Consider the following 15352-nt stretch of genomic DNA (forward strand, 5'->3'; position numbering starts at 1 on the left):
CTGGTTTGTAATACATTCTTAAAACTTATTGAGAAGTGCTCCGCTTTCTGCCCGATTTACTCAAGTAAAGTTTTTATCTAGTTCTGTGTGACATTGTGACAACCAAGGAATTTTTTCTTACCTTTAAAAGAAGTGTATGATTTTCATAGTATTTTTTGCCTTCAGATTTACTGGCAATGAGATGAGTGCCTCCCTTCTTATAAATTTGCAAATAAGGCAAAACCTGTTTTACATCTGTGTTGTATTCGTAATATCGTCAAAGCTACTCTTAGTGATTGTTGCAAAACCAATCATGAAATTTCTCACATAAGTAGACAACAACTCCTGTGATATAGATGTGACAGACCAATACTTTATGGTTTATTATCTGTGCAATGTTAATAGGTGTCACATCGTTAATGTTGTAACCAGCTGTTTGAAATTTGTTGGAAGATCTGGATATTCAGACATTTATATTTAGATTTAAATTTACATGTAAAGTTAGATTTAGAATAAATACTGCAGGTAGTGTTTAAGTATACTTTTGTCAAGACATTAGCCTTTAGCTGCTGTGACATTATTTTATTTTTGAGAAATCTATTGCTTTCATTGTTTTACACTACCAACCTACCTACTTCCTAGAGAAATGTTTGCAACAATAGGCTTAGTTTATTTATGTAAACTGGTCAAGGTTTCAATAAACTGACGTTCGGACAGCTCCCCTGGTTGCTCGCCAAAAATTGTCAAGCGCAACGCATTGACAAGTTGCCATAGCGAAATCCCACTCCATGATGGCGAGATGGCAAGCACATATATGTGGCGGTCTTGCAAGGAAGTCACATGTACACACCGTACCGATGGCTAAGTAATGCCCTAACATCCTCCAGAAGGATGGACGCTCATGCACACTTATAATCCTGCACACATATCATTGACGGATGGTTACATCATCATTTATATGTACATTGGAGTTAAATGATAGTCGTACACTGAATGTGAAATCATTCTTCTGTACCTAGCAGTAGTATGAACATACAAGTACTGTGAAACTCTGATGAAGAGTTGGAAATCTTTCAAGCATATTATCAGCAATTAAAACCAGAGCAGTCTGTGGTTGATTATCAAACCACAGACTTTCCGTGCCATGTGAAGAGGTTACATAAATGGCTTTATTGTATAAGCAAATGAAAAATGGAAACATTACTGGGCAATTTTAGACAATGGAAGAAAAAGGCAAAGAAATTTAATGGTTATAGACTTTGTGAGATATGTCATGAAGATAGACATGGCCATCAGACATATTGACTTGGCTGTAATTTATAGATGCATAGTAAATAGTGCTTGATTAATAAAGAAAAGAAAATAAAAGAAAAGAAACCGACCAGGCAACTCTGGTAAAAATAAAAAAATTGAAACCTGTGCTTGATTTATAATCAGATCCATTGACATCTGCAATGCTGAGGTTTTGGTTCATCCAAATTTTCGAGCTGATTTTGGTTAATTTTATGTCACCATTCGATGATAATATCCCCATAACAGGACTCTACATTAGCTTGACTAGTCAACTTTGATTTCAAATGATGAAGAATAAGCGAAACATTTTGAAACTCGCCGTCTTGCTGATCTCATATATGAGTTAGTAACAATGAATCTCTGTAAATCTTGTTGTGGTCCTTTATGTACACATTCTCTGTGGACCCTATTAACCCTTGAAGCATGCACTCAGTTTTTAGAGTAAAAGTCTTCAGTTTTGCCTCGAAAATATGCTAGAAATTCAAGTTTTGGTCCCCCATACTTTAACTTCCGCGATCGCTTAGCTGCTTTACCCTCAAGGCAATTTCTCTCTTTCTAAGACTTTTGCTGTTTGAGTTGAATGTTTTGGAAAAACTCAGAGTAACAGAACCTCCAGGAAAGGATTTTGTTAGAAAACTTATGGTGACTCTAGCGAGATAAACATTTTGAGGCAAATCCTTTTCAAAACCTGTAAGATCATCATCGGTTGTTGTTGTTGTATGGTGGAAAGAATGTACAATTTCTGATAGCACTTATCTAAACTTATGCTTAACTTAAACTCTGCTTACAGGTTTATGATTTTCAAATATTTTATCTATAAAGATGTGTTCCTTGAAGGTATTAAAGTCTATTACTCCATTTAAAAGACTATCTCAGGATGGTAATAACTAGAAAGTTTGTATATAAACACACACAGGCAGCCATATGGATTGTTTACCTATAGAATGGACATCTGATCTTCGATGTTGATTATCATTGATTCAGTTTTTTTCCCCCTGCGCCTCATCTCTCTTCAGTACAGTAGATCCATTGCCCCCAAAACTCAATCTGACGATATTAGCGATGTCTGTGGATTGTGAAATCAAAGACTTCGTTGAGATATAATCACACTGTCTACAGTTCTTTATATCCCTCCCTGTAGGGATCGAAAAGCGTTGAATCAGACTTTTCAGAATAAACTTGTCGTAGATTTTGGTGCGTAATTTCTTTCAATGGTGAATTTCATAAGTACACAACGTTAGTTTATCTCGTGGCCCGATGTGGCTGAATCAAATTTACAGTAGCTATAAGAAAAAGTTGTCATAGGTCAGACCAAGTGTCTCCTGTGGTGTTTGAGAGTTTTGCACCAGATATAGATATGAATATTTATGTTTATGCAAATCTAAATTAAAGGAGAAATTACTCGTACCATAATTTGTTATTAACTTGTGATTGAGAAATCGGTGACCCATAGAGTATCTAATGCAGACCCCCCATCCCTACCCTCCCCCACACCGGCCCTACCCTATGGGAAATAAAGGTAAGAAACTGTATCTCTCCCTTATTCTGATTGTCAGATAATTACCGTAATCATAACAGGTGTTCATTATAATAGCAATTAATTGCATACTTTCTAATTGATCAGATCAAAATGTGGTGTAATGTTGTCATGCATGGTCAACTGATTTTTGCACATAAATTCCACTGATTCAGTGAAATACAAGTAATTGGTTTATTTCCACAGTGCTGCGGCAATTCACGTGTGAGGTGCAGTATCAGTTCCCCGAAACGCTAACCTACAAACAATTTTGCTGTACCCCATGTACTGTACGAATATTCTCCTTGTGCACAATCTGCATAATTGACCTCTGACCTGGATTTATGATTCCGTGCAGATGTTTTATTCCTTCATCGAATTCACCTGGGATAATTAAGCTTCTTATAGGTAGTGCTTTTCTATTTGAGGTCCAACACATCTTGTAAAATTAATAATTAGGCTACAGTTATATTTATGGTCTATTTGTGCAGCTATTTGTCCTAGTCAGAGACAGTTTCAGGGACAGTTTAATCTTCATTTTACTTATTAATACAAATTATGAAGTGCAATATTTCTCTGAAATATTGTTTTTTCGCCCCATTTAATTTGAACCCCACCCCCAGACACAGCATTACCTCAATTGGCAAACACAGTTTGTACAGTAATGACATTATCCCTTGATAGTATTAAAAGTGAATTCTACTGTACCTTGTAAACATAAGCTGCTTAATACAGTTGTGAGCAGCACAACGTAGGCACTATGTTACCTCTTTAATAACAGATTTACATGTCATAAATATTGCTGCATGAAAAGAGATTGTAGCACTGCTTTCCTGCTCTCTCTCTCTCTTTTCCTTTCTGGTAATAATATAAAAGAAAAAAAAAAAGAAGAAAAAAGAACACAAACTGGACAATTAAAATAAAGGTGAGCGTGAAAGTAATTTTGATGGTCATTTTCATAAATGCCATTCATAGTTGAGAAAACTTGAGAATTGATGAAATTTCATCCTTGCTATGAATTTTTACACCTGCCTTGATGAATGAACCGTAATGCACCTGTGCAGGGGATTGTGATCCCTGGCTTCTTACTCGTGTCCTGAGCAATGGAATTTGGAGGAGGATGATGGATAGGCAACTCTTTTTGATTATCATGGATAGGCTTGACACCTTGTAAGCGGGATGGACTCAAAATGAAGGATGGGGAAAAATATGTACATTTAGTGTGTTTTTATTGCTGTCTGTTGGTTTTACAGTTCTATATATATCTTTTTGGCAGTTTGGTTTGATCAATTTTTCGTGTTGCTATTTCATACCAAAGTAACCAAACAATTATAAATGCGAATAAGCATGACTAGTCAAGTTACAGTTTTCAAAGAACGAGGTAATAGTTGGAATATCTTCTGAACATCTACCACTTTGTACGTTTGATTCATACTGATACGAAAAGCCAAGGAGAGCAATGCTGAGCAGATGGAAAGAATCCGTTAGTAATCACTCGCATGTATATTAACTTCCATCTGGTGAATAAATGGAGTTGTAGCTTAGTTCTTTTCAATTACAAACCATGTTTTGAGTACTACTTAGTAGGCTACGCAAATGCAAAACGGTACTTTGAATGGGACTTCAGTGATATAATCAAGTCTTCAATGATATAATCAAGACAACAGTACTGAAATTTGTCCTCGAAAGGTAATGAGGTCGGTAGCAAAGAACTTTGCATGCGTAGAATCCGGATGTGTGACCTGATTAATCCACTCTAGCTTTGGCTTTGAGTACAACGTTTCTGTATGCTGCCGTGTTGGAAGAATCTAACCGTAATAGTAATTACCGACTGTGCGACCCGCGTCATAGTCATCGCAAACTGCAGTCCACCTCACAATTTTGCAAGGTTGGTAACAGTGACTCCATAGTTTTTCCTTTCGGGAACCAAAAAGAAGCATCTCTTCATGGTGTCAAAATTCAGGGGGAGATGGTGGTCAGTCTGTGTCACTATGGCAACAGGGTGAACTGTTTAAAGTCCTCACAAGTCACCATATCAGAATAAAACACCATGCAAACATGCTCAAACTTGGGGAAAACGTGGTAAATGTGCATTTTAATATATGAATATTGTGACCGTTTAACACTAGCAATTTTGGGGTCACTGTATTTTATTCTCTAACAAAGGTACAGTAGGCTCTTACTATTTGTTAGCCAATGTTAGATGCTGAGGTACTTTCCACTCTGTTGGATGGATAAGTAAAGTGGGGAAGGGGAGGGTGGGGAGGGGGGCAGGGAGCAGGACTTGGTGCAGCCTCGTTATTCTCTGCACAGTCATTGAAGAGCTTGAGTCTGTCTTCATCAAAGGTGAGTGCACGGATAGGGTTTCAAATAAGCTTCATTTGAGTTGTTTACTCTTGGGAAACATTTAAAATACGGTTTATAGCTAAAATCATGTGGGCTTACATAGCCTACAGTACCTTGACACACGATGTCACCTTTCAAGGAAATGGGAAATACAAGTTTTGTTATCTGAGTGAGACTATGAGGTTAAAGTGCTGTTTATTGTATTCATTAAATCTGAATGAACCGCAAAGAAAGACAATGAACAAAGTTGTTGACATATATTGCTTTCATCAGGAAATAATATAATTTGAAATGTTTGTTAATAACAAACTCTTTCTGTTTTTTAACTTACAAATAAAAAATGAAAAAATGATCACTGTTGTATATACAATGAATGTAAATGAGACCGGATACATGAACAAGCTATTTCTGTAGATACAGCTTTTCAAATTTTGTAGTAAATTAATTTTTTGATGAAAACATTTCCTGTAGCAAGCATCGGACAAGGATTTTCATTGGTAGAAAATAAGTCTGTGAAGGATGACCAGGAAGAAATTATTTCTGTCCAGGGAATAGTTTGTTGATGAATGAAGTCTGTTCCTTTAATGGTTAAAATTGTGTGAGACCTGTGTAATTTAATGTCTGCGGTAAAAATAAAAATTTTCCGGTCAAACTGTTGGCATAGGATTGGAATTTTGCCCCACAAATTGCTCTTTTAAACAGCAATTACATATACCTACGTATGGAGAGATTTTTAGGTGCTGCAAAACTTTTTAAAGAGTTTTAGCTTGAATCTGTTGTTACCTTTCTGTACCATAATGAATTAATAAGTTCATAATTTGCGACAAGTTGATGGCTTTCTTAGATTCAATGTTAAGTGGCTATTTAATTAATCGTACAAAATTTGTAGAAGGACAACAAAATGATCACCTATCAAATTTGAAGAATTTAACTTTTTTACATCATATTTAATGACGTTTTCTCTCCCAGTGCATTTTTAACAATTATTAGCAATTATTTGGAACAAAGTTGAAACAATTATTAACAAGTGTTCATCATTTTGACAAATTGCAACAAATGTTAAAACTAGTTATTCAGGGATGCCTCAGTAAGTTTGTTACATCTATCGAACATAAAAGTGTTTCAGCAAATGTCCAAATTGCTAACTTCTGAGAGAGCGATGTAATGTACATTTTGAAGAAACCTTTTAAATTATATTATGATCATTATTATTACTAGTACACCACTTATTGTAAGTGCTTCATACAACTTCCGTAGTCCGGACTCTGACTAGCACTTAACAAATAAAAGACGGAGAAATAGACATACATAAAGCTGGATCAAAATTACTAAAGTATGTCAGTAAATAATATATTTGAGAAATTGTCAAGATCAAACAGGTAATAACTTCAGTCATTTTGTGCTTTTTTTTTTTTCATCTTGTCAACGGCAAAAGGAACATTCAGGGTCCTGATTTTGTTTGTGTGAGTGTGCGTTAATGTTTATGCACCTTGTAAACACAGCATCTCAAAAAGTGCAGCTTGGTTGTTGGCATGTATGTTCAGAACCTTGCAGTCAACTATGGCCAAAGCTTGAAAACATCCAAATTTCTATTACTCATGGAGAAAAGAGGAACTGTTAACCTGCAAATGTCAGTAGAAAAGGAGTAAAACCATTTTCTATTGTCATGTACGGTAACAGTGAGGGTTACAGCAATTTACCTAACCAGATCCGTTTTGCATAGCAGTGGCACAAACAGTTGTAACATGTTTGTGGCATAAGTTTCTCTATAGATACTTAACATGCAACTTAATATATCACATGACGAAAGAGACCAAAAAATTGTTGACTATGTCCTTCCTCCTTTTCTGTATCTCTTCCTTTTCTGTATCCTGTATCTTTTAACAAATCCCTATGTTGTCTTACTGGAGTATATCTGCACTGATTGTGTTCCTAAGATGTCATACAATGTGTCTGCACTGGCATTTATGTTTCCATGGCTTACTGGAGTATGCCTGCAGAGGCTGGATGATTATTTCACTTGTCTTTGAACTTTGCACTAGTTTATAGTTTAACACAGGAAAATAAAGGTTTTGAAAACTATTGATGTAACCGAAAATGGAAACATTGTCTACTTTTATCTTTTATTATGGAAATGAAACCAGTACAGGTGTTAAGTTTAAAATCGACTCTAACATGTTTATGTATATGTAAAGTTAAGCCAAACTCCTTTGACTAATTCAGAGGCTATGCATCTGGTGATTTTACATTCCTTATGATTTGCCTTTATAATTTTTTTTTTTCATCAGAATCAGAATAATATCATGTTTCTTCATATTTGATTGAATTTCAGAAAAATTATATTCAATTTCCTTGTATCACCTGTTCATGTATTCTTTTCGAATTATGTATTCTTGTAGAAGAGAGTCCATTCTGACTCTGAAAAAAAGTAATTTCTTCTGCCGTATGTGCGTCTCTGTTATTTGGGACAAATTTTTCCACGAAGGTTCAGATTAAGGCTCTCTGTGTCTGACGACTCTAGTGTTTATTGACGTCATACATTTGTCCCATTGACGTCGAGATTATTAAGGCAAACTCTTTTCTTTTTAGCCTTCCTCGTGGAAGTTAAGGGATGTACGATTAACATAAAGCTCGAGTTTGCCTGTAGCGATGTCTGGATGTTGCGTGGCTGCAAGAAGATGGATTAGTTGATTCCATTGGAATATTAGGGGCATCAACATTGTATTAAAGAATGTAGACATTGGAATATCAGGTGGAAACTTAGTATTGTAGTGCCTCTCTGTAAATGTATTTCAAACCATGCAATCACTATGTAAGATTCTGAAGTTAACACAATTCTTGTTTTTAATATTGACTACCTGCGGAAGTCAACTGAAGGATTCATATTTAATTTACAAAGGTATAAATTGTTTATTTGTCATGTTAAGTATGTATGTCACCATAGGCATAGGAGGTGGAGGGGGGGAGGGGGCTGTTGGGGCTGCAGCCCCCCCAACCGAAATGTTTTGTTAAAAATTTGGGCAATATGCTGAGAATTTTTCGGGCACCTACTGAAAGAAGAATAATTTGCAATGTGTTCTTCAATGGTGAAACTGATATTATTTATCATCATTATTATTGTAACGACTTCCCCAATAATTATAACCAATATGGAAGGGTGATAACACGGGCGCGCAAAAAATTTTGGTTGTATTTTTCGGGCCAGTCATTACAGCCCCTCCAAATCAAATGAGGCTCCTATGCCTATGTATGTCACTCACAAAAATGTGAACAAATTGCAGTATGGGTAGATTGTGATTAAACTGACAGTTGATCACAAAATATTGTCAGTAATAAAAACGTTTGAAGGAGGTCCATCTTTACCTGGACCTATGATTAAACTGAGATGTTTAATAATTCAGCCACATCGTCCCGACAGTAGATCTCGCACACTACTTACCTGTATCCAGAGTTAATGCAGCGAGACGACTTTCCACCTGTTGTGTTATTATCCCATAAATTGCAAATTAATGAGCACAGCCATTATATTGTTTAATTAGTCCAGTCAGTTTTGTAAAACTTATTTATTAACCAAAAATTACAAAAAAATGAAAATGGAAAAGAAACTAATTCAAAACTATGCTAAACAAAGAATGTTATCAGAACTCAGGACAGGAAGAAAAGACAGAGTAAATGTGGTTCGGAAGAACTTATCTGCCCTCATGTCATTGTACTATTTATTGTCAAGAAGGCTCCAATCTTGCGCTTTTGCCAAAATCCTTTGGGGGGGGGGGGGGAATGACTAACTTTTTGCACTTATATTTCCAGAAACAGCACATGTGATAAAAAAAACTCTGGTGAATCATTATGCAATGCCACTGACCTTTCTTGGGATGGGGGGGGGGTGGGGGTTGTTGACTCAGTGTCACTGAATGAAGATATTCAAACATTGGTCTTGAGGTTTTAGTTTTCTGTACAATTGTTCCAAACAACTAGTAAGATTCAAGATTGCTCTGTTTTTATGATGGATTGCTATATCATTTTTCATATCAATTGCTATGTGGAATTGAAACCAAACACATGAAATGGGAGATTTTCTTTCCAGGATTTTTCTAGTGCTTTATAGGAAAAGCTACTTATAAGCTTAACAGTACATAAAAGCAGTGACTCATCCAAGGCATCGACCTTTGTAGAGGAAAAGGTCAACCTTTGGTCAAGAACAACTCAAGAAGGAATGGAGAAAAAACACATTGTCCTACAAAATCCTACAAAAAGCCTGTTCAGGGTTTGTAGGATTGTTCCAGATACCAGCATAATTGAAGATATCTTTGTTTCTCCATGAACCAATCACAGGTTCCATCAATTTCTCATTCACAAGACTAGAGATTTGCTTTTGCAAAATGGCACACATTTTGTTGCACTCCAGTATAGATTGAAATTACAAGAAACCAATTCGTCTAATTTAACGACACCTACCACTTCAGGACCAACACAGGGCTTTCTAATGTTGGGTTGTAACCTAATTTGCATGAAGCCATTTAATATGTTGAATACCACTTACTCTAACAAAGAGATGTACAGATTTTGGAAAGAAGAAGAAAAAATTCTCCACTTCCTGCCACAAATTATCAAAGGGGTTTCCATAGAAGAAATTTTCCGTCTTACAAATTTAATGTAATCGTTTCCTGTTTGGTTTTGATGATAATTGTAACCTTTGCATTCATGATTGCGTATGTGTGTGTGTGTGCGTTAGTGACGCCCAACTTGTAAACACGATATCTGAAGAAGGGAATGTTGCACCAATTTCTATTGTGTAGACTACCACATTGAGTACAAGAAGCCTATTTTTTTGTGGAGGTCAGAGGTCATTTGGGGTCAAATTGTGAAAACCTTGTATTACTTGGATATCTCAAGAAGGTAAGCTTGGGCAGATGTCATATTCAATATGTATATGAACCACATTGAGTACAAAAAGCATAAGCTTTTGGTGGAGGTCAAATGTCATATGGAGTCCCAAGGGATCAAATTGTAAAAACCCTGTAAACATGATATCTCAATATTGGAAGCTTGGGCAGAAGTCACACTTGGTATGAAGGTGTCTAACATTGAGTAAAGGAAGCCTATTGATTTTGGTGGAGGTCAGAAAGGTAATTTGAAGTCAACAAACACCAATCATTGACTTAACTCCCCTCTTACCTGTCTCTCTACACTAACGCACCTTCCTAAACATAGTATCGCAAGGGAAGCTTGGACAGATCGCATATTTGGTATGTAATTGTACCACATTGAGTACACGAAGCGTAATGTTGTGGGCAGAGGTCAATGGTCGTTTGAGTTCATCGGGTCAAATTGTGAAAACCATGTTTTACACAATATTTCAGCAGGACGGATGTCATATTTAGAATGTTGATGTATCTATCACATTTAGTACAAGAAGCCTGTTCTTGAGGTCAATGGTCATTTTAGGACAGCCTGTGTCATTGTGAATTTATTGTTTGTCACATCGCACTGCTCTTCACTGTATAACTATGGTCAAGTATGTTGTACACCCTCACTATGCATTACGTCAGATTCACAAAGAAAACTGCTCATGTTACATCATCGAAACCACAATGCATTTTTGCATTCTGGTTTCTTTTCTTTCTTAAAGCTGATAAGCTTTTTGAAGTGTATGCCTAAATTGGATATTTTCTGCTGTAAATTAAATTGTATATATATTCCTCGATAGTAATGAGACAAAATGTGGGGTATGTTGCTCTTTAAGGAAGATGAAGTTTGTTTTGTCATGTTAATTTGTCAAGAGGCCTATATGAGTATCACCTTTCTTTAAAATTTTTGCAAGAAAAATGACGCACACATTTTCTGATCTATAAGACTAGCAGAAGGGTGTCCACACGTCGATAGAATATACAGACAGATTAACACTGTTGTGCCTTTCCCATGATTGCATAGTGTAAACTGATATATACCATTTCAAAGAAAAAAATGGAAATAAAAGAAGAAAATTGTAGTTTGGTTTTGTCGTCAAGGTCTTCGCAGGAGAGAGAGAAATTATTAACTGCATGTACATAATACTCATGTTGTGTGCATTTTTACAGCGTGTGTAGTGAAATGGCAGATGAACAATAGATTAGAGCTTTTAAAGCCAGAAGAATGGTAATATTTCAATAGTGTTAATGATGGGATAAAATTTCAAAGGAGAAAAAAAAATGAAAGAAGCAAATGAATAGCACTTGGTGGGTGGCATTGTGTCATTTTCATGGTATTGTCACGTTTCCTTACCAGTCTGTAATTACTATCTTTGTGGAAAAAACAGATATTCTCCTCTGTGGGGACGAATTGTTTGAGATTTTTGCAAGTGGAGGAAAAAAATTGCTACTGTATGCAGAGCTTGTTGAATATATAGATAGCATGAACCATGATCAGGAAAAAGTGATGGAATTTCAAAAATTGTTAAATTTAGAACTGGTTTGTTTTGCATGTCAGTAAAAAAGATATGTCCTATCCAGATTTTTTTTTTCTTGTTTTACTTATATATCCCTTTGGGTAGCAAGTGTTTGCAAGTTCAGATTAATGTATGTAACTCTATCAGTGACATCAAAGCTCAATTAAAAGCTGTCACTTGCGTATTGAGGTTGTCGTAGAGAGGTTAATATGCAGTTCCCTGGTCATAGAGATCAACGTTTAACAGTTTGTCGGTGTTTAATAAGAGGAAGTGCGTGGTCAATCTTCTGTTGTTATTAAACAAGGCTTGAAATTAGAAACCAACTAAACATGAGGCAAATTGTTGGCTGATCAAGTTGAAAATCAGGTGCCTTTTCTTCCCCTCCCTCCCTTTTCCTTCCCTCCCCTCCCTCCCTCCCCCCTCAGCAATGGTAAGTTACCGCCATGGATCCTTAAAGGTAAAGTGTCGTAGGTGTCATATTGAAGTGAATGTAACCTTCGCTTATTTTTGATGAATATCGTGTATTTGCAGCTATAGCACTGTAAAATAGTTATATATTTGTGTCTCAAAGTTTTCTTCATATTGGTGATATTTTCTGCCTGCAGCGACTTGATCTGGCTATGTAGCAGAATAAACTGCATTTTGAAAAGATGAAAGCCACCCCAGCAGTTATATACAGTATCCAAATTTTTAAAATTTTTGATTGATGAGCTTTGAACTTAAAGCAGGGCATACAGACAAATTGCCAAGAAATTTGGTGCCCTTAGAAGTCTTAAGCTAAGCTTTTTGACTATCAAAAATGGCCCTTTTTACAATGTTATAAAAAAATATTCAACTTGTCAAGTTTATTTTCTACATTCCATGGATACATAATTTTATATTTTCAGATCATTTATACAAAATGTTAAATATAACAAATAGAGTGTAGAAGTTCCTAAGAATAGAAACATAATTTATCAGATGGAAGAAGCAGGAACCAGAAACAAGTATTCTAAGTAGTGGTCCCTTACTGACATACAAGATATACATAAATATGGTAGCATATATACCCTTCCTCTCCCCTCTCTCCCCCCCCCCCTTAGTCAATCATTACATGTCAAACATCAAGGCCATCAAGCCCCTTAAGCGTAAACCTCAACGTACAAATCAAATCAAATGTTCTGTAAATTTTATGTCATCTTGTCAAGTGACAAATCTTGTCACCCTAGTATTTCGTGAGAGGAATGCGTGGCATCCATTTAACAAGACTTCAGATATCAAGCTTGTAAGAAGACATTACAACTTATGTACAATCAAGGACTGTTGGAAAAACATGCTAAAAATCCACAAAGAGTTAAAATAATGATGTCACATCTTTGACCTTGAAGACGTTCTGAGAAATGAGTATCTCAAGTTGAAGATTTACCTCTCCTGTTTACGGTCCCGAGTCAAATATTATGAGTTGTTAAAAACTTAATGTATGCTTTATCTTCTCTTTTAACTCATTCAGAAGAGCTGGCAAGAAATTTTGAAGAAAAAATTGTCTTAAATTTGGTGAACGTCAAAACGAAACAAATTAATTGCTCTGAACTTTGATTTCATACAAATAAGTTCATTTTGCAAACGATTTCCAAATCTTCTAAACTTGACCAATTGATATATCATACAGTATGTTTCTGTTGCTGCTTTATTAGGAACTTAGAGTAGGTTTTTTTTTTAAGTCTTAGGAACTTTGAGAGCTAGTAAAATCCATACCCATCATAATAATATTAACGAATAATAATAATACAGTGTATTTATATAGCGCCAAATCAGAAATAAGAAGTAGCTGCTCTAGACGCTTAAGAAAACAAGTTCGATCGATCGATAGCAATCAAATTGAACAAGTCAAGAAATGACGTGTGTGGAGAGTTCCGAGGGTGATTCATTCAAATCATGTTCAAGGAAAGGTAAATCACCTTTCAAACGTCAAACATTTATCGTTTTGCAGAAGATAAAGAGGAAGTGGCAGGAAAACAGGATGTGGTTGAAACAAACCTTTTGTTTCTATTTGAATATGTACTGTTAAGGTGTCTGTGCAAATAATAACAAAGTTTTACTACACACAATACTGCACAGAATACTACACATAATAAATGGTTATAAGACCAGTTTTTGAACTTTTGACCCTTATGCCTTTAATTACAGAGCATGCCAAGCTGGATCTACCAATGTTGATACCAGAAGAGGAGGACTTTCGAAGCCAGGAACCAGAGAAAATGGAGATCTTTCCAGTCAAGGTGATAAAACCTAAATATCCTAATCCGTTTTTCTTATTCATTTGAAAGTAAATGTTGCAAAATGTGTGCAAAAATGGTGAAATTTCAATTAGTACATTTTTATAGCACATGAAATGTGTGTGAGCTGGGCTGACCTTTAACAAAATCTGCCTGCTGTCAATTGGACAAAACTGTACAGTAGCTTTTCTCTTTTGAGGTTGTCTATTACAAGATGGAAAAGGTCTCACAGAGGAAGACTTTACTTCAGATAAACTAGCTGTCTCTTGACAACCTCAAGGACCCCTTTAATTGTTGTCATCTTGAACATCCATAAAAAACAAACAAATCTACCATGTTTATATAATATTTTTGGAATATTAAGCTTGTCTAGCCACCGGTTGTTTTTGTAAACATAGAAAGGCCCTTCAAACTACAGTTTGTTGTGTATTGCTTGGAAGCACTCAACTTCACTGGATGTTGGCAAATCATGTCATAACCAACAAAATCTGTCCCTAGTGAAAATCATAGTAAAGAACTTTATATGCAATGTCCTATTATGGTCTCTAGTTACAGAAAAGTTCATTCTAATAAAGCTGACAAAAGGTTTTTAACAGCTCTTGTGTATGGCAGTCTGTACAGTCATTTATGGAGTTTCAATTGGCATGAAGTTGCTGCTGGTGTGCTGCTTATTCTCATAATTGTACTTGGCCAAACTTCCAACGATTTTAAAGATCCAAACTCTAAGATCTATCCAAAGTTCACTGCAGTTGATAAAAGATACCATCCTAGTTATTTAACACACTTAATTTGCAAGTAAGTAATTTCAACCCATTCTGACAAATTTGTTGTTGAACACTTTGTTTGCAATATCATGTTAATCCTTTAAAACATAAATTTAGACAACTTTTCATGACTATTTGAAATCAAAGTAGAGTTCTTTAGATTGAAGATCTGTGGTTGGATTAAAAGAACCACGAAACATCGCTTGGGGCTCAAAAGCAATAATTCTGCTTTTTGAAGATGTTTCTAGCAATGAAAGGTGACATTTCAAGAAATCAATCCGCTGAGAAGAAAAAAACATGTCCTCGACAAATGATATTGTTTAAATTGGAGATAAATGATTTGTCTGCGTGAAAGTTTACCATCTCGGGTTGTACATCGTGGAACATCTCTGTACAGTTTAGTGTACTAGTTAACAGACTGCGGACATTGCAACAGACAGTTTAACTATCGAATACGAATCGTTGTGTAGATTTGGTCTCGTGCCTATTTGCAGCTATTCATCTTTCGCTTTCTCTTTTGAATGCTGGTTAGATATTATAACATTGTATGACATTACATTGTAATATTACTTTCTATGCGTGTCCCTAGCCCAAAGAATTTCCTGTTATTTCTGCAATATTTATCACATGTTTGTTATTATTATTATTAAAAGATTGATGCAATTCTGTGTGATCACCAACCAGTATTAATTCTTGTGTGTAATTGCATTGACCCTACCTCCTCTTCTTCTCCATCCCCCTTTCTCCCTCCCTTTCTCCCTCCCACCCCCTCCCC

At 35.7% G+C, this 15352-nt stretch overlaps 1 protein-coding gene across 2 annotated transcripts in view; it reads left to right on the forward strand.

Moving 5' to 3' along the window:
- Positions 1-15352, forward strand: part of LOC139979091 (protein mono-ADP-ribosyltransferase PARP6-like) — a 66060-nt gene that overhangs the window by 13007 nt on the left and 37701 nt on the right. For both annotated transcript variants that reach the window (XM_071989755.1, XM_071989754.1), the window contains exon 4: positions 13725-13816. In XM_071989755.1, the coding sequence (XP_071845856.1) occupies positions 13725-13816 (92 nt within the window). The remainder of the gene's footprint in view (positions 1-13724; positions 13817-15352) is intronic.

The sequence above is a fragment of the Apostichopus japonicus genome, chromosome 13 (genome assembly GCF_037975245.1).
Source record: "Apostichopus japonicus isolate 1M-3 chromosome 13, ASM3797524v1, whole genome shotgun sequence".
In the NCBI taxonomy this organism is placed as follows: domain Eukaryota; kingdom Metazoa; phylum Echinodermata; class Holothuroidea; order Aspidochirotida; family Stichopodidae; genus Apostichopus; species Apostichopus japonicus.